This window comes from Centruroides vittatus, unplaced genomic scaffold (assembly GCF_030686945.1).
Source record: "Centruroides vittatus isolate TY-2023 unplaced genomic scaffold, ASM3068694v2 contig_689, whole genome shotgun sequence".
NCBI lineage: Eukaryota > Metazoa > Arthropoda > Arachnida > Scorpiones > Buthidae > Centruroides > Centruroides vittatus.
In genome coordinates, this window is record NW_027122434.1 from 70,646 (window position 1) to 85,210 (window position 14,565).

The 14,565-nt window shown below is 27.2% G+C and overlaps 1 protein-coding gene across 1 annotated transcript in view; it reads right to left on the reverse strand.

Moving 5' to 3' along the window:
- Positions 1 to 4,925: 4,925 nt before the first annotated feature.
- psidin (phagocyte signaling impaired) overlaps positions 4,926 to 14,565 on the reverse strand; it is a 72,491-nt gene continuing 62,851 nt past the window's right edge. Inside the window, exons 18-28 of the mRNA XM_067276388.1 lie at positions 13,798 to 13,901; positions 12,566 to 12,618; positions 12,420 to 12,492; positions 10,217 to 10,259; positions 9,945 to 10,145; positions 9,739 to 9,865; positions 7,983 to 8,042; positions 7,806 to 7,909; positions 6,391 to 6,501; positions 6,170 to 6,319; positions 4,926 to 6,095 (exon numbers count right to left, since the gene is read on the reverse strand). Coding sequence (XP_067132489.1) covers positions 5,973 to 6,095; positions 6,170 to 6,319; positions 6,391 to 6,501; positions 7,806 to 7,909; positions 7,983 to 8,042; positions 9,739 to 9,865; positions 9,945 to 10,145; positions 10,217 to 10,259; positions 12,420 to 12,492; positions 12,566 to 12,618; positions 13,798 to 13,901 — 1,149 coding nt within the window. The 3' untranslated portion in view covers positions 4,926 to 5,972. The remainder of the gene's footprint in view (positions 6,096 to 6,169; positions 6,320 to 6,390; positions 6,502 to 7,805; positions 7,910 to 7,982; positions 8,043 to 9,738; positions 9,866 to 9,944; positions 10,146 to 10,216; positions 10,260 to 12,419; positions 12,493 to 12,565; positions 12,619 to 13,797; positions 13,902 to 14,565) is intronic.

A 14,565-nucleotide genomic window follows, 5' to 3' on the forward strand; every position in this document is an offset into this window, starting at 1 on the left:
TTGAATACTAAATTAATCATTCCTGTTGGATAAACTGTTGTCCAGGGTATCAATATTTAAATACTTGAGTGTCTTTTAACAATATGCAAAAATAAATTAATTCTCCTACCACACGTAATGAAATCATCTACAAAAATTCATCTTTCACATTAATTACTAATTTGAATTAACAATAATTTTTCCATTATTCTAAGTTTTGTATGTTTAATAAACTATTTTTGATTTGTTTTATTTATAGTCAGTAACATTTGTCAGGTTTCAAAACTTTTTATAAAGGTGAAAAGAGTTCCATGATTAAAATAAGACGGGAACTACTACTATACTGTAGTTGCATTTAGTTATTAGTTAGCAGATACAAGATATAACCTGATGCAATGTTTGTGTCTACACCATTAATTTATTTACGTATACAGCGTCTACACGCATCCCTATATACATAAATAGGTATAGAGAGATGAAATATAAATTTACTTATGTATTTATTTATTTTTTGAATTAATTAAAACTACATAAATTATGGAACTAGAAAGATTAAACATTATTTAATATGCTTGTTTATATTTTCCATTTGAAAATTAGGATTGTTCAGTAATCTGAACAATAATTTTAGATTAATATAAAACAACATTTTTAAGAGAAATATAGAGATAAACAACTTAAATAAAATATATGTATATATTTTAAATACAGTATTTGTACCAGCAACTACTATCATGTCTAATAAAAATTCAAAAACTAAGATTTTTAATTTTGAGGATACTCTCCTCATGATCAAATTCTCTCAAAATGACATTTACCAAACCACTTCTTATCCCTACCTTGTCTGCAAGTTCTTGGATGGTGACACGATGGTTCTACGTGATCAAAGTCTCCATTTGCTCAATGATTTCCTCATTTGGCTCATTGTGGGACTACCGGTATTGTACAGCCATCTTTGAAGTGATTGTACAACATCCTAATTCATGCAGGGCTCATGGCATTGTTGCCAAAAGCCTGCTGATTTTTCTGAATACCAAAAGCTTGTTGATACCAAAGTTTGATACAATAATGCTGCTTGTCATTCCACTATTTCATAGCAAATGAAAATGCAATGAGCATTCACTATATACACTCAATCACAAACTGCCAGTGGGAAAAAATTCATGCATGAGCAAAGAGATTTCCTATATCTCCCAGCCAGCAGACATGTCCTGAGCTTTATTTGTTACTGCAGGAAAAGTTCATGATTGATACTTTTTGAACACTCCTCATATTTATTCAACAAAATGAACTTTTGGGGTATATATTAAAATAGACTAAAGAATAGGCATCAGCATTTTGATATTGCTGAGAGTAAAAGATATCAAATCTCCCAAAAATTTTACTCCTGGAATGAAAAACTCCCAGAATAAACTCTTCGGGTGTTGGCAAGCTTAGATAGAACACTACAAGAAAGTTAGCTGTTATTTACTGTTGTAGCTGTGTTGCATTTAATAGCTAAGGCAAAAAACAAATTATCTGAAACTGTGTAACAATCTCTTGATGTTTTTTAAGAACATGTACAGTATTTGTTTTGAAATACTATTTCTGTAATCATGATATAATACTTTGTCAGCAAGTCTGTCATCTTTATAATTACTCCAAAATATTGAAATTTATTCAAAGCTGTTCTTTATTGGAATGATATCTGTATTTCAATAAAATATTTTCTGAAATATCAAATACTTTTCAATGATTATTGATCAAAAACAATAAACATAACATAGAAAATACTTTTCTATGATATCTTCAGTTTATTTAGGTTCTTCTTGAAAGAACTTTTAAATACAATCAAATATTAATAAATTAAGTATATTTTAAGCCCCTTTACTTCCTATTTAATCATAACAAATGAGAATGAGGGGGAAAAAGTACAAAAAACATTTAATACATTCATATATGTAAAATTTTGACTTCTTTAATAAGTTATGCTTTGCTAATGGACTTTTTAAATTATTATTGGTTATAATTAATGCAAATTTTGCTGATTTTCATTGCATAATCTGATGTGTTACCATGGAAATTCTATGTAACACTAATATTAGTGTAATTAAAAATAAGTTTTTTTTTTAATTTTAAAATAAAAAAATTTTTTTATAATTTTGACCAGCAGAATAGCTTCAAATGAAGCTACAAAATGCATTTGTTTTAAAAATTTTACTTCAAATACATTTAAGTTATAGGTTACTCAGAAGAAGCATTGTGCATGTTTTTAAATTGAAAAGTATTAAAGCAAAAAACAATTTTTTAAATACAAACTTGTGGAAACAACACAAAACACGTGTGTTAAATAACATACTCCAGGAACCTATATCCAGTGTGACAAAAAAAAACAAAAGTTCACCACAAATGTTTTTGAACTGCTGTGAGTTTTTCCTAAAGTGTAAAACAGAGTTTCTGATGGGACAGATCGATCGGTAAACGAAATTTGAAAAACATTCGAATCTGTAACGAGCAGCACATGCGTATTCGTAAGGGCTAACAGGTCTTAACACTTAAAGTTTAGAGTCCATCAATGCCTACCAGGCTACAGACAAAACTAACTCGTCTTTATAATTGATGCACGTGTTGTTGAGGGTTGATTTATATATATGAATGGCCTCTAGCCATTTTAGGTGTTCTGTATACGATGTAGTGCAGAAGAGCTTCGCCTGATTAAAGGCCGCTGCGATGCCAGGGTCAGAGGCATAAGTGGCGAGGGCGGTGGTGTTTCTCTTATGATGTATATGTCTGCTATGTGCTACTATTATAAGATTTGTTTAGAAACAACTTATTTAAATGGGGCCCCAATTTAAATTTTGTCTAGGGCCCGCTAGAGGCTTAATCCGGCCCTGGATGGAATCATCTTTAATGCATTTAAGAGAAGACAGATGCTATGTGTTTTTGGTAGCCTGTAAGATTTCTAGTTCTTTTTCGAGATTGTAGTACTTCTTTTGCTTTCTAGTATTCTTGATCTGTTTTCCTCGGCTGTGGCTGCTTTAATAGCGGCATCGAGCTTATATCCTGATAATTCGGCAGTTCGTTTGGCTTTAATAATTGGGTTTATGAAGAAAAACTTTATACTTGCATACTTTGTACTCATTTGTATCTTTGCCCAATTTGCACAACCTGGCATTACTCAGTTATTGAAGCTACTGGGCATGGTTAAAAATTAAGATAGCATAAGCACAATTATTCCATATATTACACATTCTGACAAGTAAAGAATTTTCAGAGTCCTGCCACAAATAGGCTACATATTGATTATTGACAATCTGACATGCCATAACGAGAAAAAATTAAAAAAACTAACAAGTAGGTTTAAAATTAATAAATACAAATGTATTCTAACAGTTTGAGTTAATTATACTTTCTATTTGCAAAATTTCCTCAACCTTAACACAGAATAAGAAAAAAGTGAACTTTTAAGAAATTTGCGGGATTTCCCAGGATGAGAATTTCCCAGGTTAAAAAAACAACCGGGATCCCATTTGAGAAACCCTAGCTGTGCATTATTCTTTAATACAGTTAAATTGTAGGATCCAGGGTATGCATTACATAATACTAAGGATATCATTATGCAGTGTTACAATGGATAGGATGGTATAAAAATAGCATTACATAATTTATGTCCGTTCCCTTATATATTAATAATAAACTCATTATAATTATTGTATTATTTGCCATTTTTGAGCATCTATACATTTGTGTCTTAGAAATTATAATCATGAAATAATCAAAATCAATTTGTTCCAATATCAACAATTTTAGTTACTATCCTTCATTTTGAATTTGTTTTTTCTGTTCCATGTACTTCTAAGCAATGGTCAAAAATGTTTAATAAATAGGTCTAATTTCTGATTTCAACATGGTGCTAAAAAATTTTTTTTTATTTTTAAGTTTTGTCAGAATAAAATATGATGATATTCAGATTTGTTAATATCTAACTCAATAAATAATGATTTTGAGATAAAAAATTTCAAACAAGTAGATGATTTATTCAGATCTGAATATAAAACTGAAGAACATTTTAGATAAAATTATACACACAATCCTGTTTAATTCCATTAATGGTTGAGAATTTTTTAAATCAAGTTTGTTAATTTTCTACAAATTAAAACTCATAGAAAATTAATGAATTCAGTTTTCAAAATTCCAAACAATAAGTTAACAGAATTAAGTAGAATTCTAACATAAAAACAATTTGGTTCTATCTACTACTGTTTTTGAAAATTTTTGGAAGTATCCTCATAGAGAAAGCATTACATTTTTATCATTTGCTGGAGATTGCGCGCACACAAGTTGCAATCAGCTTTTCAATGTTTTTTTAACATGTCATGTAAATATCAATTACGAAATTTGTTATTTACAGTTAATCAAATATTTATTATTAAAACATATTTTCTATTATAATTTATATAAATTCCATTAGACTGGATTTGATGTGAGGCATTAGGCTCATTAACAGCATCAACTTTGTGTTATAAACAGCTTGATCTATTATAAGAATGGAAAGCGAGGGAATACATAAGAATATTCCAATTTAGAACTGCACACAAACAAATGAGATTATGAATTAAATTCAAATCTGGTAATACTTAATGCAGGGCCAACTGAAACTATGAATAAATCTGAAAGACAAATTTATTATTTTCATAAGATAAAAAATTATTGTTATTATTATTATGTAAATATTTTTTAGTTACAGATATACTTTCGGATTTTTTTATTTGCATGCTGAAAATAGGTGGTAACAAAATATCACTAAAAAATTGTGTGTTATCGATTCTATCCAGAGAATAAGCCTTCTTTTCAATGATTTTCATGAATATACACATGTATTCTGAAAGATATCTATTGCTATTAATAAGAACAAGAACAGCTTCTCATTGATATGCATTACAGTATATACCAAAAATACACTGGCATAAATTGTAACCTCTTTTATTGTACATTTATTTATTTGACAATAATGCTATTCTTTATTTACATAACTGTGCCATCCTTAGTCAAAAAACTTTGGGTTCTAAATAAATGGGGGGAGGGAAAAATAAATCACTCAAATGCAAACAAGTCTACAGGCACCAAAAACACAAATCTTTAAAATAATTTATGTCTCCAAGAAATAACATATTCAACAAGTTAAATGTGTAAAATACACATCAATCATATTTTACATTCATTTACAAAACAATGTTTATTCTGAATATCATTTAATCATTTCATATCTTAGGCTTATAACTTGGCAATTTTTTTTGTTTTGTTTTTCTTAGAAGGGCACATTTTGTTATTTATATCTACAAATATGAAAACCATTGTCAATTCATAGTATTAAAAATGTCTGATGTTTTAACTGGCAGAAACCAGATTTAAAAAAGTATCTGAACTATATTTTGACTAAATTGCCAAAGGAGGAATCTAGCAGCAGTAAGTTCAAAATAATTTTGGTAACGAATAATTTTTCTAAAACCATTAGAGCTTTCGCTCTAATAACCGTGCTTTAAAGTTCGAATTTACATGTCAGAAGCAAATTTAAAAAATTTTTCTGAATAGCAACAATTGTGGTTTCAAAATAGCATTATGAATGTACAACTTTTAATAAATTTTGGGTAACCTCCTTTTCAACTAATTTTCTCTTAAGCTATCTATATAATACAAAAAAGTGCCATCCAAAATTTCTTTTCTATTAACATAAAATTCATAATTTACAAAAATTATTATAAACTTTTTTTATATGTTTCATTTCTAAAAAGAAATGTTGAATTGATTCATTTTTTCTTTTTGGTTTGGTCATTTTGTGCAAATAAAACACAAGGTTTCGGATGTGGCATAATTTCTTGCACTTGTTGGGGGAATCATTCTTCTTCTTGATCCTTTTTTCCCACACTTTACCATTTCACAAATGGAAATACCATCTTGTGTTAAGGTATCTTGGATAAAGGAGGCACACATGCACTTGTAGGTAAAATCTGCTGTCACCACTTCAATGATTGAATATATTTCAATTTATTTTGTACTACATCTTCAAGTTCTTTCAAAGACACTTTATAACTTTTTTCAATTTTGTCTTTTACACCTTGAGCTATTTCTTGACTGTCCTAAAATATACAGATACATTAATTTAGCTAATTAAACATATGTTAATTATGAGTAAAATAAAAAAATTGCTTACTTCAATACTTAATTCAGACTCCGTTAATGATAAAGATTTTAACTGAGAAACTAATAGTGAAGAATCCAGATTTTTTAGAATTTCTTGATACTGTACAATTGCTTGTTCAATGTTATTGATAATTTCTCTAAAATGCTGAAAGGTTTCTGGCTACAAAGTAAAATATTTAATTAGAAAAAAGAAAAAAGAAACTATACTTAAATGTATTTTTGTAATCTTACTCCAATTATAATATTTTCTTTCTTCTTCTTGCCTTTTTTCATCAGTGCAGATTTTGAAGGTTTTAAAATAGTGTGGCTAATGTCAACAAGCACTATACATAAAGATAGTGTCTGAAAATATAAAACCTTTAATTATAATTTCATAATCAATATTTTTTTAAACAAAATTAGCATTTATGTCAAAACAGTTAAAAGGATTTAATGAATTAAAAGTTGTTATTCTTTATCTTAATATTTTTGATAACAATGAAGTGTGTAAAATACAATCAAAGGAACATAATCCATTCTTGTGTTACATACAGAAAATTAAAATTAGAATCCACAAAGTTTATTTATAAAATACAAAACAGTTTTTATAAATTAATTCCTAGAAATGAAAAATTCTCGTAATCAGTTGTCTCAACAGAAAACAAACATTACTTGTATGTAATGGAAATAAAATTTGAAAGTCATATCAGAATTATTTTTTGATTTCCTTAAATATTGCATATTTATTACTTTGATACATAAAATAACAAGAAATGTCATAGTTTTAAAAAACAATATTCTTTTCATTGTGGAAATTATTTTGTATACTTGAAATTAATGTTTTATTTTCTACAAATGTCTGAACAGATTATAACAATAAACTTATATATAATAATTGCTTATAAAGCACTATTTAAATGAATAGTGCAGCAACTATCATATTTCCTCAATTGAACCTAGGGGATTCATTTTTAAAATATACATATCCCCAGGGAAGAGGTACAGAATATGCCAATTGTAAGAATCAATTTGGAGAAATTAAAGCAGTCCCAGAAAAATTTATGGTATAAAAAACAATATTATAGCAATAGCTGCATATAATGGAATAGCATCTCACCTAGGCCTATATACATTAAGAAAATTAGCCAAAATGCAAGGATCTTATGCTTTAAAAGTGAAATTAGAATGCTGTTTACTTTGTTTCTGATCAGTTCAGTCACTTGTTATATTACAACTGTTTGTATTTCTGAAACACAATGAATTTCAGAAATACAATGTCATTAATAATAACTATTTGTTTTTAACTTGTATATACTAATTCATAACGTTTTATTATTGAATATAGATCAAACTACAAATTAACAATAAATCCTTTCATTAGATGTTATAATTCCGTATCTATAGTCTTGTTTATAAGCATAAATATTCAAGTTTTATCTTCCTTGAAATATTACAAATATCGGAATTTGCTCACAATATGTATGACTAAAATATATCTTTTTTGCCCAAAAAATGTAAAATGAAATTTATGATTCCAAAAAGTAAAGATTTTTTATCAACAATGTTGAACCCAACTATAGTTAAGAATGTTTTTTATTTGTAATTTGAAATAAAGATATTTAACATAAGTGAAATTAAAGTTTTATTCTCATGTTAAGAATACTCACTTCTACAAAATTAACTAATTCTTCAAGAATATATTTTGATTGACTCAGCTGTGTAAATTCCCCATCTTCATTTGCACTGATATCTTTTATCCTTTGGATCATTTCTGAAATTTCAGTTCATATTAAAAATAATGCTCAAAAATCTAAAATTAGAATAATTTTTCTGATAGATCTTACTTTGAAAATTCTCAGAGATTCCAGTTTTCATTTGTATTTCGAACTTCTCATTTATCTGTCCTAGGAATAAAATAAAATTAAAATTTTATTAAGAAAATTATTTATGCAGTTTAATATGTAAAGTGTAAACAAAAATTCACACAATAATAATAGAAATAATTAGGTATAAAATTAGAATAATAAATATTAAAAAAGTAGTTCATTAAATATTTAAACTGCAGAATTCTTGGAACTATATTGTAAAAATAAAAATCTATGTTACTTTTTTTCCAGGTAGTCAAACATTTAATTATATGTAAAAATGTTTTTAGTCTTTTTGACCAACTTTAGTTATGGAAAATTCTTAAAATAGAACACATATCTGAACATTATAGAACTGAATAATAGTTTAAATTAATGAATTTATATTAATTTAGTAAAATATAAAATTTGTAACCACTGTTATACATGCATCACAGACATCCTTCCAGAAGAATGAAATACAAGATAGGTTGGTGTACTGTACATTCAAGCCAATTTTTATTCTCTTTGTGATGCAATTTTGCAGCTCAAAAAATAGGGTACTTATCTTGTGGATGCTTTGGAAATAGTTGAGAAAGTATAACAGAATATAGCAATGAGTAAAGGCACGTTTGCAGTTGCTGTTTCCAAAAAACTGTATTATGTATTGAGAAGATTTATTTTGATTCTATTAGAATCTATTATTTTGAAGTTTATTGCAGACATATTAAAAGGAAAAGAAAATGTTTCTCTAGAAACCCTAGAAGAATTAACAGTCCAGAAAGCTCTGTGTTTTAATTATGCTCCCATTACATCTTGTGACACTGAAAGATTCAATACACCAGATACAAATCTGTATTAGCAACCAACAGACCAAAGTTTTACTGTTGAAAACCTTAAGGTCTATTTAGTTGTGTATTGAAATATGTAAGCTAAGTAAATTTAATCTAGAAATCTAAGTAAAATTTTAGTTTTGTTATTATTTGTGCATTTCTTACTTCATTTATTTTAATAATGTAATTGATTATTTATTAATTATTATCATTAACACATTTTGAAAATTTTTTAGCATATTTCCTACATCTTTTTTTGCCATAAACTTCTATGGCTTATACATTTCATAATAGCTACAATAAATGTAATGTACACACTGTTTTTGCCATTGACATTTACTGTTTGTGCTATTTTAGCTAGACATGATACTTTTGTAGCAGTCATATGATCTCTCTTTAATCATCTGGCATTGTTTTTTTGTTCTGCATAGTATACACGAACTTACAATCAGTCTATCAAATGACAGGCCTTTATTCTGACATCTGTATTAAAATTTTTTAGAGCTTCCATTTATTTAGTATACTGTCCATTATAAAATGCATATCACTGAATATTTTTTCAAATATAATTGTCACATTGATGATGTAATTTTCTAGTGAAAAAAGCACTTAAATTTCTAATTTTATTACAGAATTAAACTTATGATCATATGCAGTCTTTTTTACATGATTGCATGCATAAGGTGGCAATTTTATATATATTTCATATGTATATCATAGTTTTATGTATCTATTTTCTACTTTGTAATGATGACGAAACCTACAAAAAATATTTAGTTAGGCTACTTTCAAAAAATTCTATAAAATTTTTTATGCATAGTATTGTAAGTTTATCAATCATTTAAAAATTTAAATCTGAAATAACTATGCAAAAATAAAATTCTGTTATACAAATAAATTATCCCATAGAAATTTTGATTTACCAGAATTTGATCCATCAATAAGTGTATGCAAATATAACGTGATTTCAGCCATGATTAATATTACACTGGCATGACCACCTTGTAAGTATCTAGGAAGTCTAGAAGGACCTGGAGACTGAAGAGGAAACTGAAATCATAAAATATATACTCTTACAAAAATCAAGTTACTTAAAGAAAATAAATCATTTTACTTCTATTTAACTTACATGTGAATTTATTAGCTTTTGAACATTAATATTAGATATGTGTTCCCTGAGAGAAGTTAAAAGTTCCTGTAATATATCTGACATCCCCCTTTTTTCCCCATTAGTTAAATCATTATGATTAGATGACGATGATGATTTGGTGAGGTAGAAAGCAGCAGCCATCATTCTAATAGTTAAGTTTCTTATTTTTAGCCAGTTGATCTATAAAGACAGAATAAATTATAAATTTTGAATATTTTAAATCAATAAATATAATACTATATAAAATATACCTCTTCATTAAAAGATTTTTCTCTCAATTCTTGAACTAATTTCCTAAAGGAAAAAATAATATAGTATTATTATTAATTATCAGAAGTCTCTAAACATAAGAATATATTATAAGAAAATATTAGACAGATCAAATCTTTAATACAAAAAATATATATAATACAAAAAATATATATATATCTAATATTTTTAATTTCCATAGAAATATTGTGTATTTTCAATATATCATATAAATATAAAAGTAATATGGATAATGAAGTTTTTAGCTGATTTATTACTAAAAAAATATATTAAATAAATGCTTAGTTTAAGTAATCAACACTTTTATAAAATAAAATGCTTCTATAGTTTGTTACTAAATAAATTATAAAGTATCTCATATACACTGAAGTGCCAAAAAAACTGGGATATCTGTCTATCTTGTAGGTCTACCTCTAAATCATAAAATTGCAGAAATATGATGGGGCATGGACTCCATGAGCTTTTTGAGAAAGTCTCTTGACAATAAACACTATGCCTCCTGAAGAGCAGTCCATAATTCTGTAATATTCATAGATGGTGGATCTTTGCTTTGAATGGAACAGTGCATGGCATTCCAGATAGCTCAATAATTATGATTTAATAAAATAATGAATCTGGCGAACAAAGTGGCCAAATTTATGACTGTAAACACTTTTCAAAGCATAATTTGACAGCTGCTGATCTGCATGCTGGCACATTGTCTTTTTGAAAGAGGCCAAACTCATCAAGGTGAAAACATGGCATGAATGGACGTAACGCATCTTAAAGGATATTAATGTAATGTTTGCCAGTCAGAGAATTTTGTAGTCATATAAAGGGTCTTCATTCATACCAGCTGAACATATTCCATACCATTACTGAGCTGCTATCAGCCTATATGGTCAGTTTGTTGTTGATATGCTGGATCCATTGGTTATGGGGTTTTTTCCATGCAAACCGGTCTATCTCCTCAAGTCAATTGGAAATATGATTTATCAGACATGGTTACACATTTCCAGTCTTCTAGTGTCCAGTGATGGTAATCCCAAACCCAGGCAAGTCCCAGAGCCTTACTGTGTGGTACTCAGGGCATGCAGGTTAGGCATCAGCTATTAAAGCCCATATCATGCAGGAAACGTACAGTCCTCAAGCTGATGTAAGAAGAGGCTCCAGCATTAAAATACGATGTTATTTGTGCCAGTGTTGCTTGCCTATCGCTTAAAATGATTTTCAACAGACGAGACAGATTGTGATCATTGAGAATCTTTAATGGCCACGCTATTTTCATAAGTTTGATGTTTTACCAGAATTCTTGTATTTGAAGTCAACTGTGAAAATCAAAACTTTGGACCTCTGCTTATGAAATGCTAATACTGATTTCACCTGCTATCATACCATGTTGAAATTCATTTAAATCATGGTAATTTGTCATGCTTCCACAGATGTCTTTTGCCATGTATGCTTTGCATATGGAAGAAAATATTTATGAGGAGGGGGTGCTGCCATGTTTTCTAAATGGGATTAACTATCCCAGTTTTCCTGGCACTTCAGCGTATAAATAATATTTTTCAATGGCACTTTCAGAGACATGTGGTATACTGTGTGCAAGTTATATGCAGGGTGCATCATTCAAAAAAATGTTTTAGATAAAAAAAGTTTGTTTGCTTTTGATATAGAATTATAATATGCAATTTAAAAAAAATGGGTTCTCATTTAATAAAATGAAACTGACTCCATTTTTACTAATCATAGCACCATCTTTTATGAAACCTATAGTCCCATCTTGTGGCTTCTTTATAGTCTAACATTTTTGGTTCAATGACTTTTTATAGGATGCATATTTTTTTGAGTTATTTCAGTGGCATGATTAAAATGAACCATCCTGTATAATGATAAATAATAAACATATTTATATAAAACAACAAACTGCATACAAACAATACATAAACCATCTTACTTATAATTAACAGACTGAAGATCAATTAATTACTAATAAACCCCCAATATTTTTTGGATAGTAAACAACATATAATATTTTGAACACTAAGTAGCCTGATTTAAAAACCATAACCCAAAATTTATATATTTAATTACATATAATGCAGCAAATTATATCAGTAAAATCAGCTAAAACTTTTCTACATATTGATCAATCAAAAAAATCATATTTTAAGAATATTTCAGACTAATAATGACAAAACTTACTTATGACTTCTTGACCATGATCTAAAAACATTCATATCACGATTATCAGTAAGTTTTTCCCACGCTGTCTTATCTACATAAATATGATATTTCAATATTAAATCAATTGATTCTTTAAGTATATAGTAAAAAAAAAAATGACAAACCTTTCTCTGGATCAATTTCCATATAAGTTATTACTTTTTCTGTATCTTTATGGCTGTAAAAAAGTTTTTGCTGCTTTTAAAAAATAAAAAAAAATCTACAAAAATAATGTTATACAGATTTATTTCAAAAACAAATTATTCTTAACACTGAAGATGAGGGGGTTGTACTTTGAATCATTATTTTAATACTAATCAAATAATTTGAAAAATATTAGATTCAACATATTTTAGCAAAATAAAATCTCTTTAGATAAACTATTGAAAAAAAATTTAGAATGTATTTGCTTATATAACTTACTTTTGCTAATAACTTAATACACTTTTTGGAATACTTCTTGTATTTTAATATATTAATGCAAAGTAAATCAAACTTAAAACAGTTTTTCTTAATATAAAGAATTTTAATAACTTTTGAACTATAAAAAAATTCCGTAAATGTATGAAACTGTAAAGTTAATTAAATTAAATAACAGAATAAAATTACTATTAAATTTTACTAAGTTATAAAATTTAAACAAAATATAGAGATACTTTTTGGACCATAATATTTTTTACGAAGAATTACTCAAAAAATTTTAAACACTGAATATTTTATATGATACACCAGTGTTTCTCAAACTTTTTGGACCGCGACCCCCCTTCTGCACTTAAAAATTTCAAAGGACCCCGAAGAATGAGTATGTGTCGAAAAACATCCCGGAGGGAGGGGGTTAGGCTCGTATTTAAATATTTATATTCTTTTATTATTTATATGTGCAATTTATTTAAGTAAAAATTATTTTATATAGTTTTTATTTCTATTATATCTAAACATGAATCCATAGTAAATTTATAAAATATTTGAAAAAAATTGATCTAGAATCAATTTTTCAGCGACCCCCCAAATATTTTTCGCGACCCCCACTTTGAGAATCACTGTGATACACTGTAAATATTTCTTCTTGTTTAAAATGAAATGAAAATTAATGTAAATAATTTTATATCAGCAAATTATAAATGTAAATTCTGTATAAGCTGAATTTCAAATTTTATTTTTATTCTACACTTTCACTAGTTTTTGTCAATAACAGATTTGTTTTCAACATAACTTTAGAGAATTAATTAATTAAACAAACTTAAAAAAAGAAAACTAAATAAATAATTCATTTTTTAAATTCTCATATAAAATTTATTATTTTATACATTTTAAATTCTTGATGAAATTTTTTAGTCATGTTTAAAAAATGACTTACCATTTTGTTTCTAGAATGAAATCTAAAATCATTCGTTCAACAGCAACATTAGCGTAATGTATTGAGTTATTTAACCTCTCTCTGAAACTTACAATTTCAGGTATCTAGAAAAAAAAACAACAGTTGTTATAATCAACATTAATTTTATTTCTTGTTTTTATGTATGATTCTTACAGGATGTACTGACATCACATTGATACTGCTATTTCATTACATGTAAAGAACATCTTTGTCCTTAAGCTTAAAATGAGTCACTGAAACCTTTCTTCTATTATTTTCAGTCGATATATACAGAATAATCATAATTAAAGAGTAGATAGAACACTCTGTAGAAAGAACTATTGGATAATTTTCAACAAAATTTTGCATACATATTATCCTGAGTACGTAATTTCAATTTTCAAAAAACAAAATTTTACTTCAAAAGTCAAACACAACAATGAAATTAAGTGTTGCTGTCTCCTTAATGTTTATATTATGTACGTTTTTTAATGAATTTCATAGGTTAAGAAAGAATTGCAATAATTTTATTTCAATTACAGATATACTGAGCTGGCATTGCTGTTTCATTGATAGAAGAGTTTAATAAGTAACATACAATCAAGAAAAGTGAGCACCATGACTGTTCACTGTCAAAGAATTGTGAAGAACATTTTGCAACTCATTTTACACCCAAAATTTGTCAGAAGATTTATGTAATGTGCATATTAATGAGACAGCAATGACTAATTTCACTATAGTGTCTGAATTTTGAAGTAAAATTTTTCC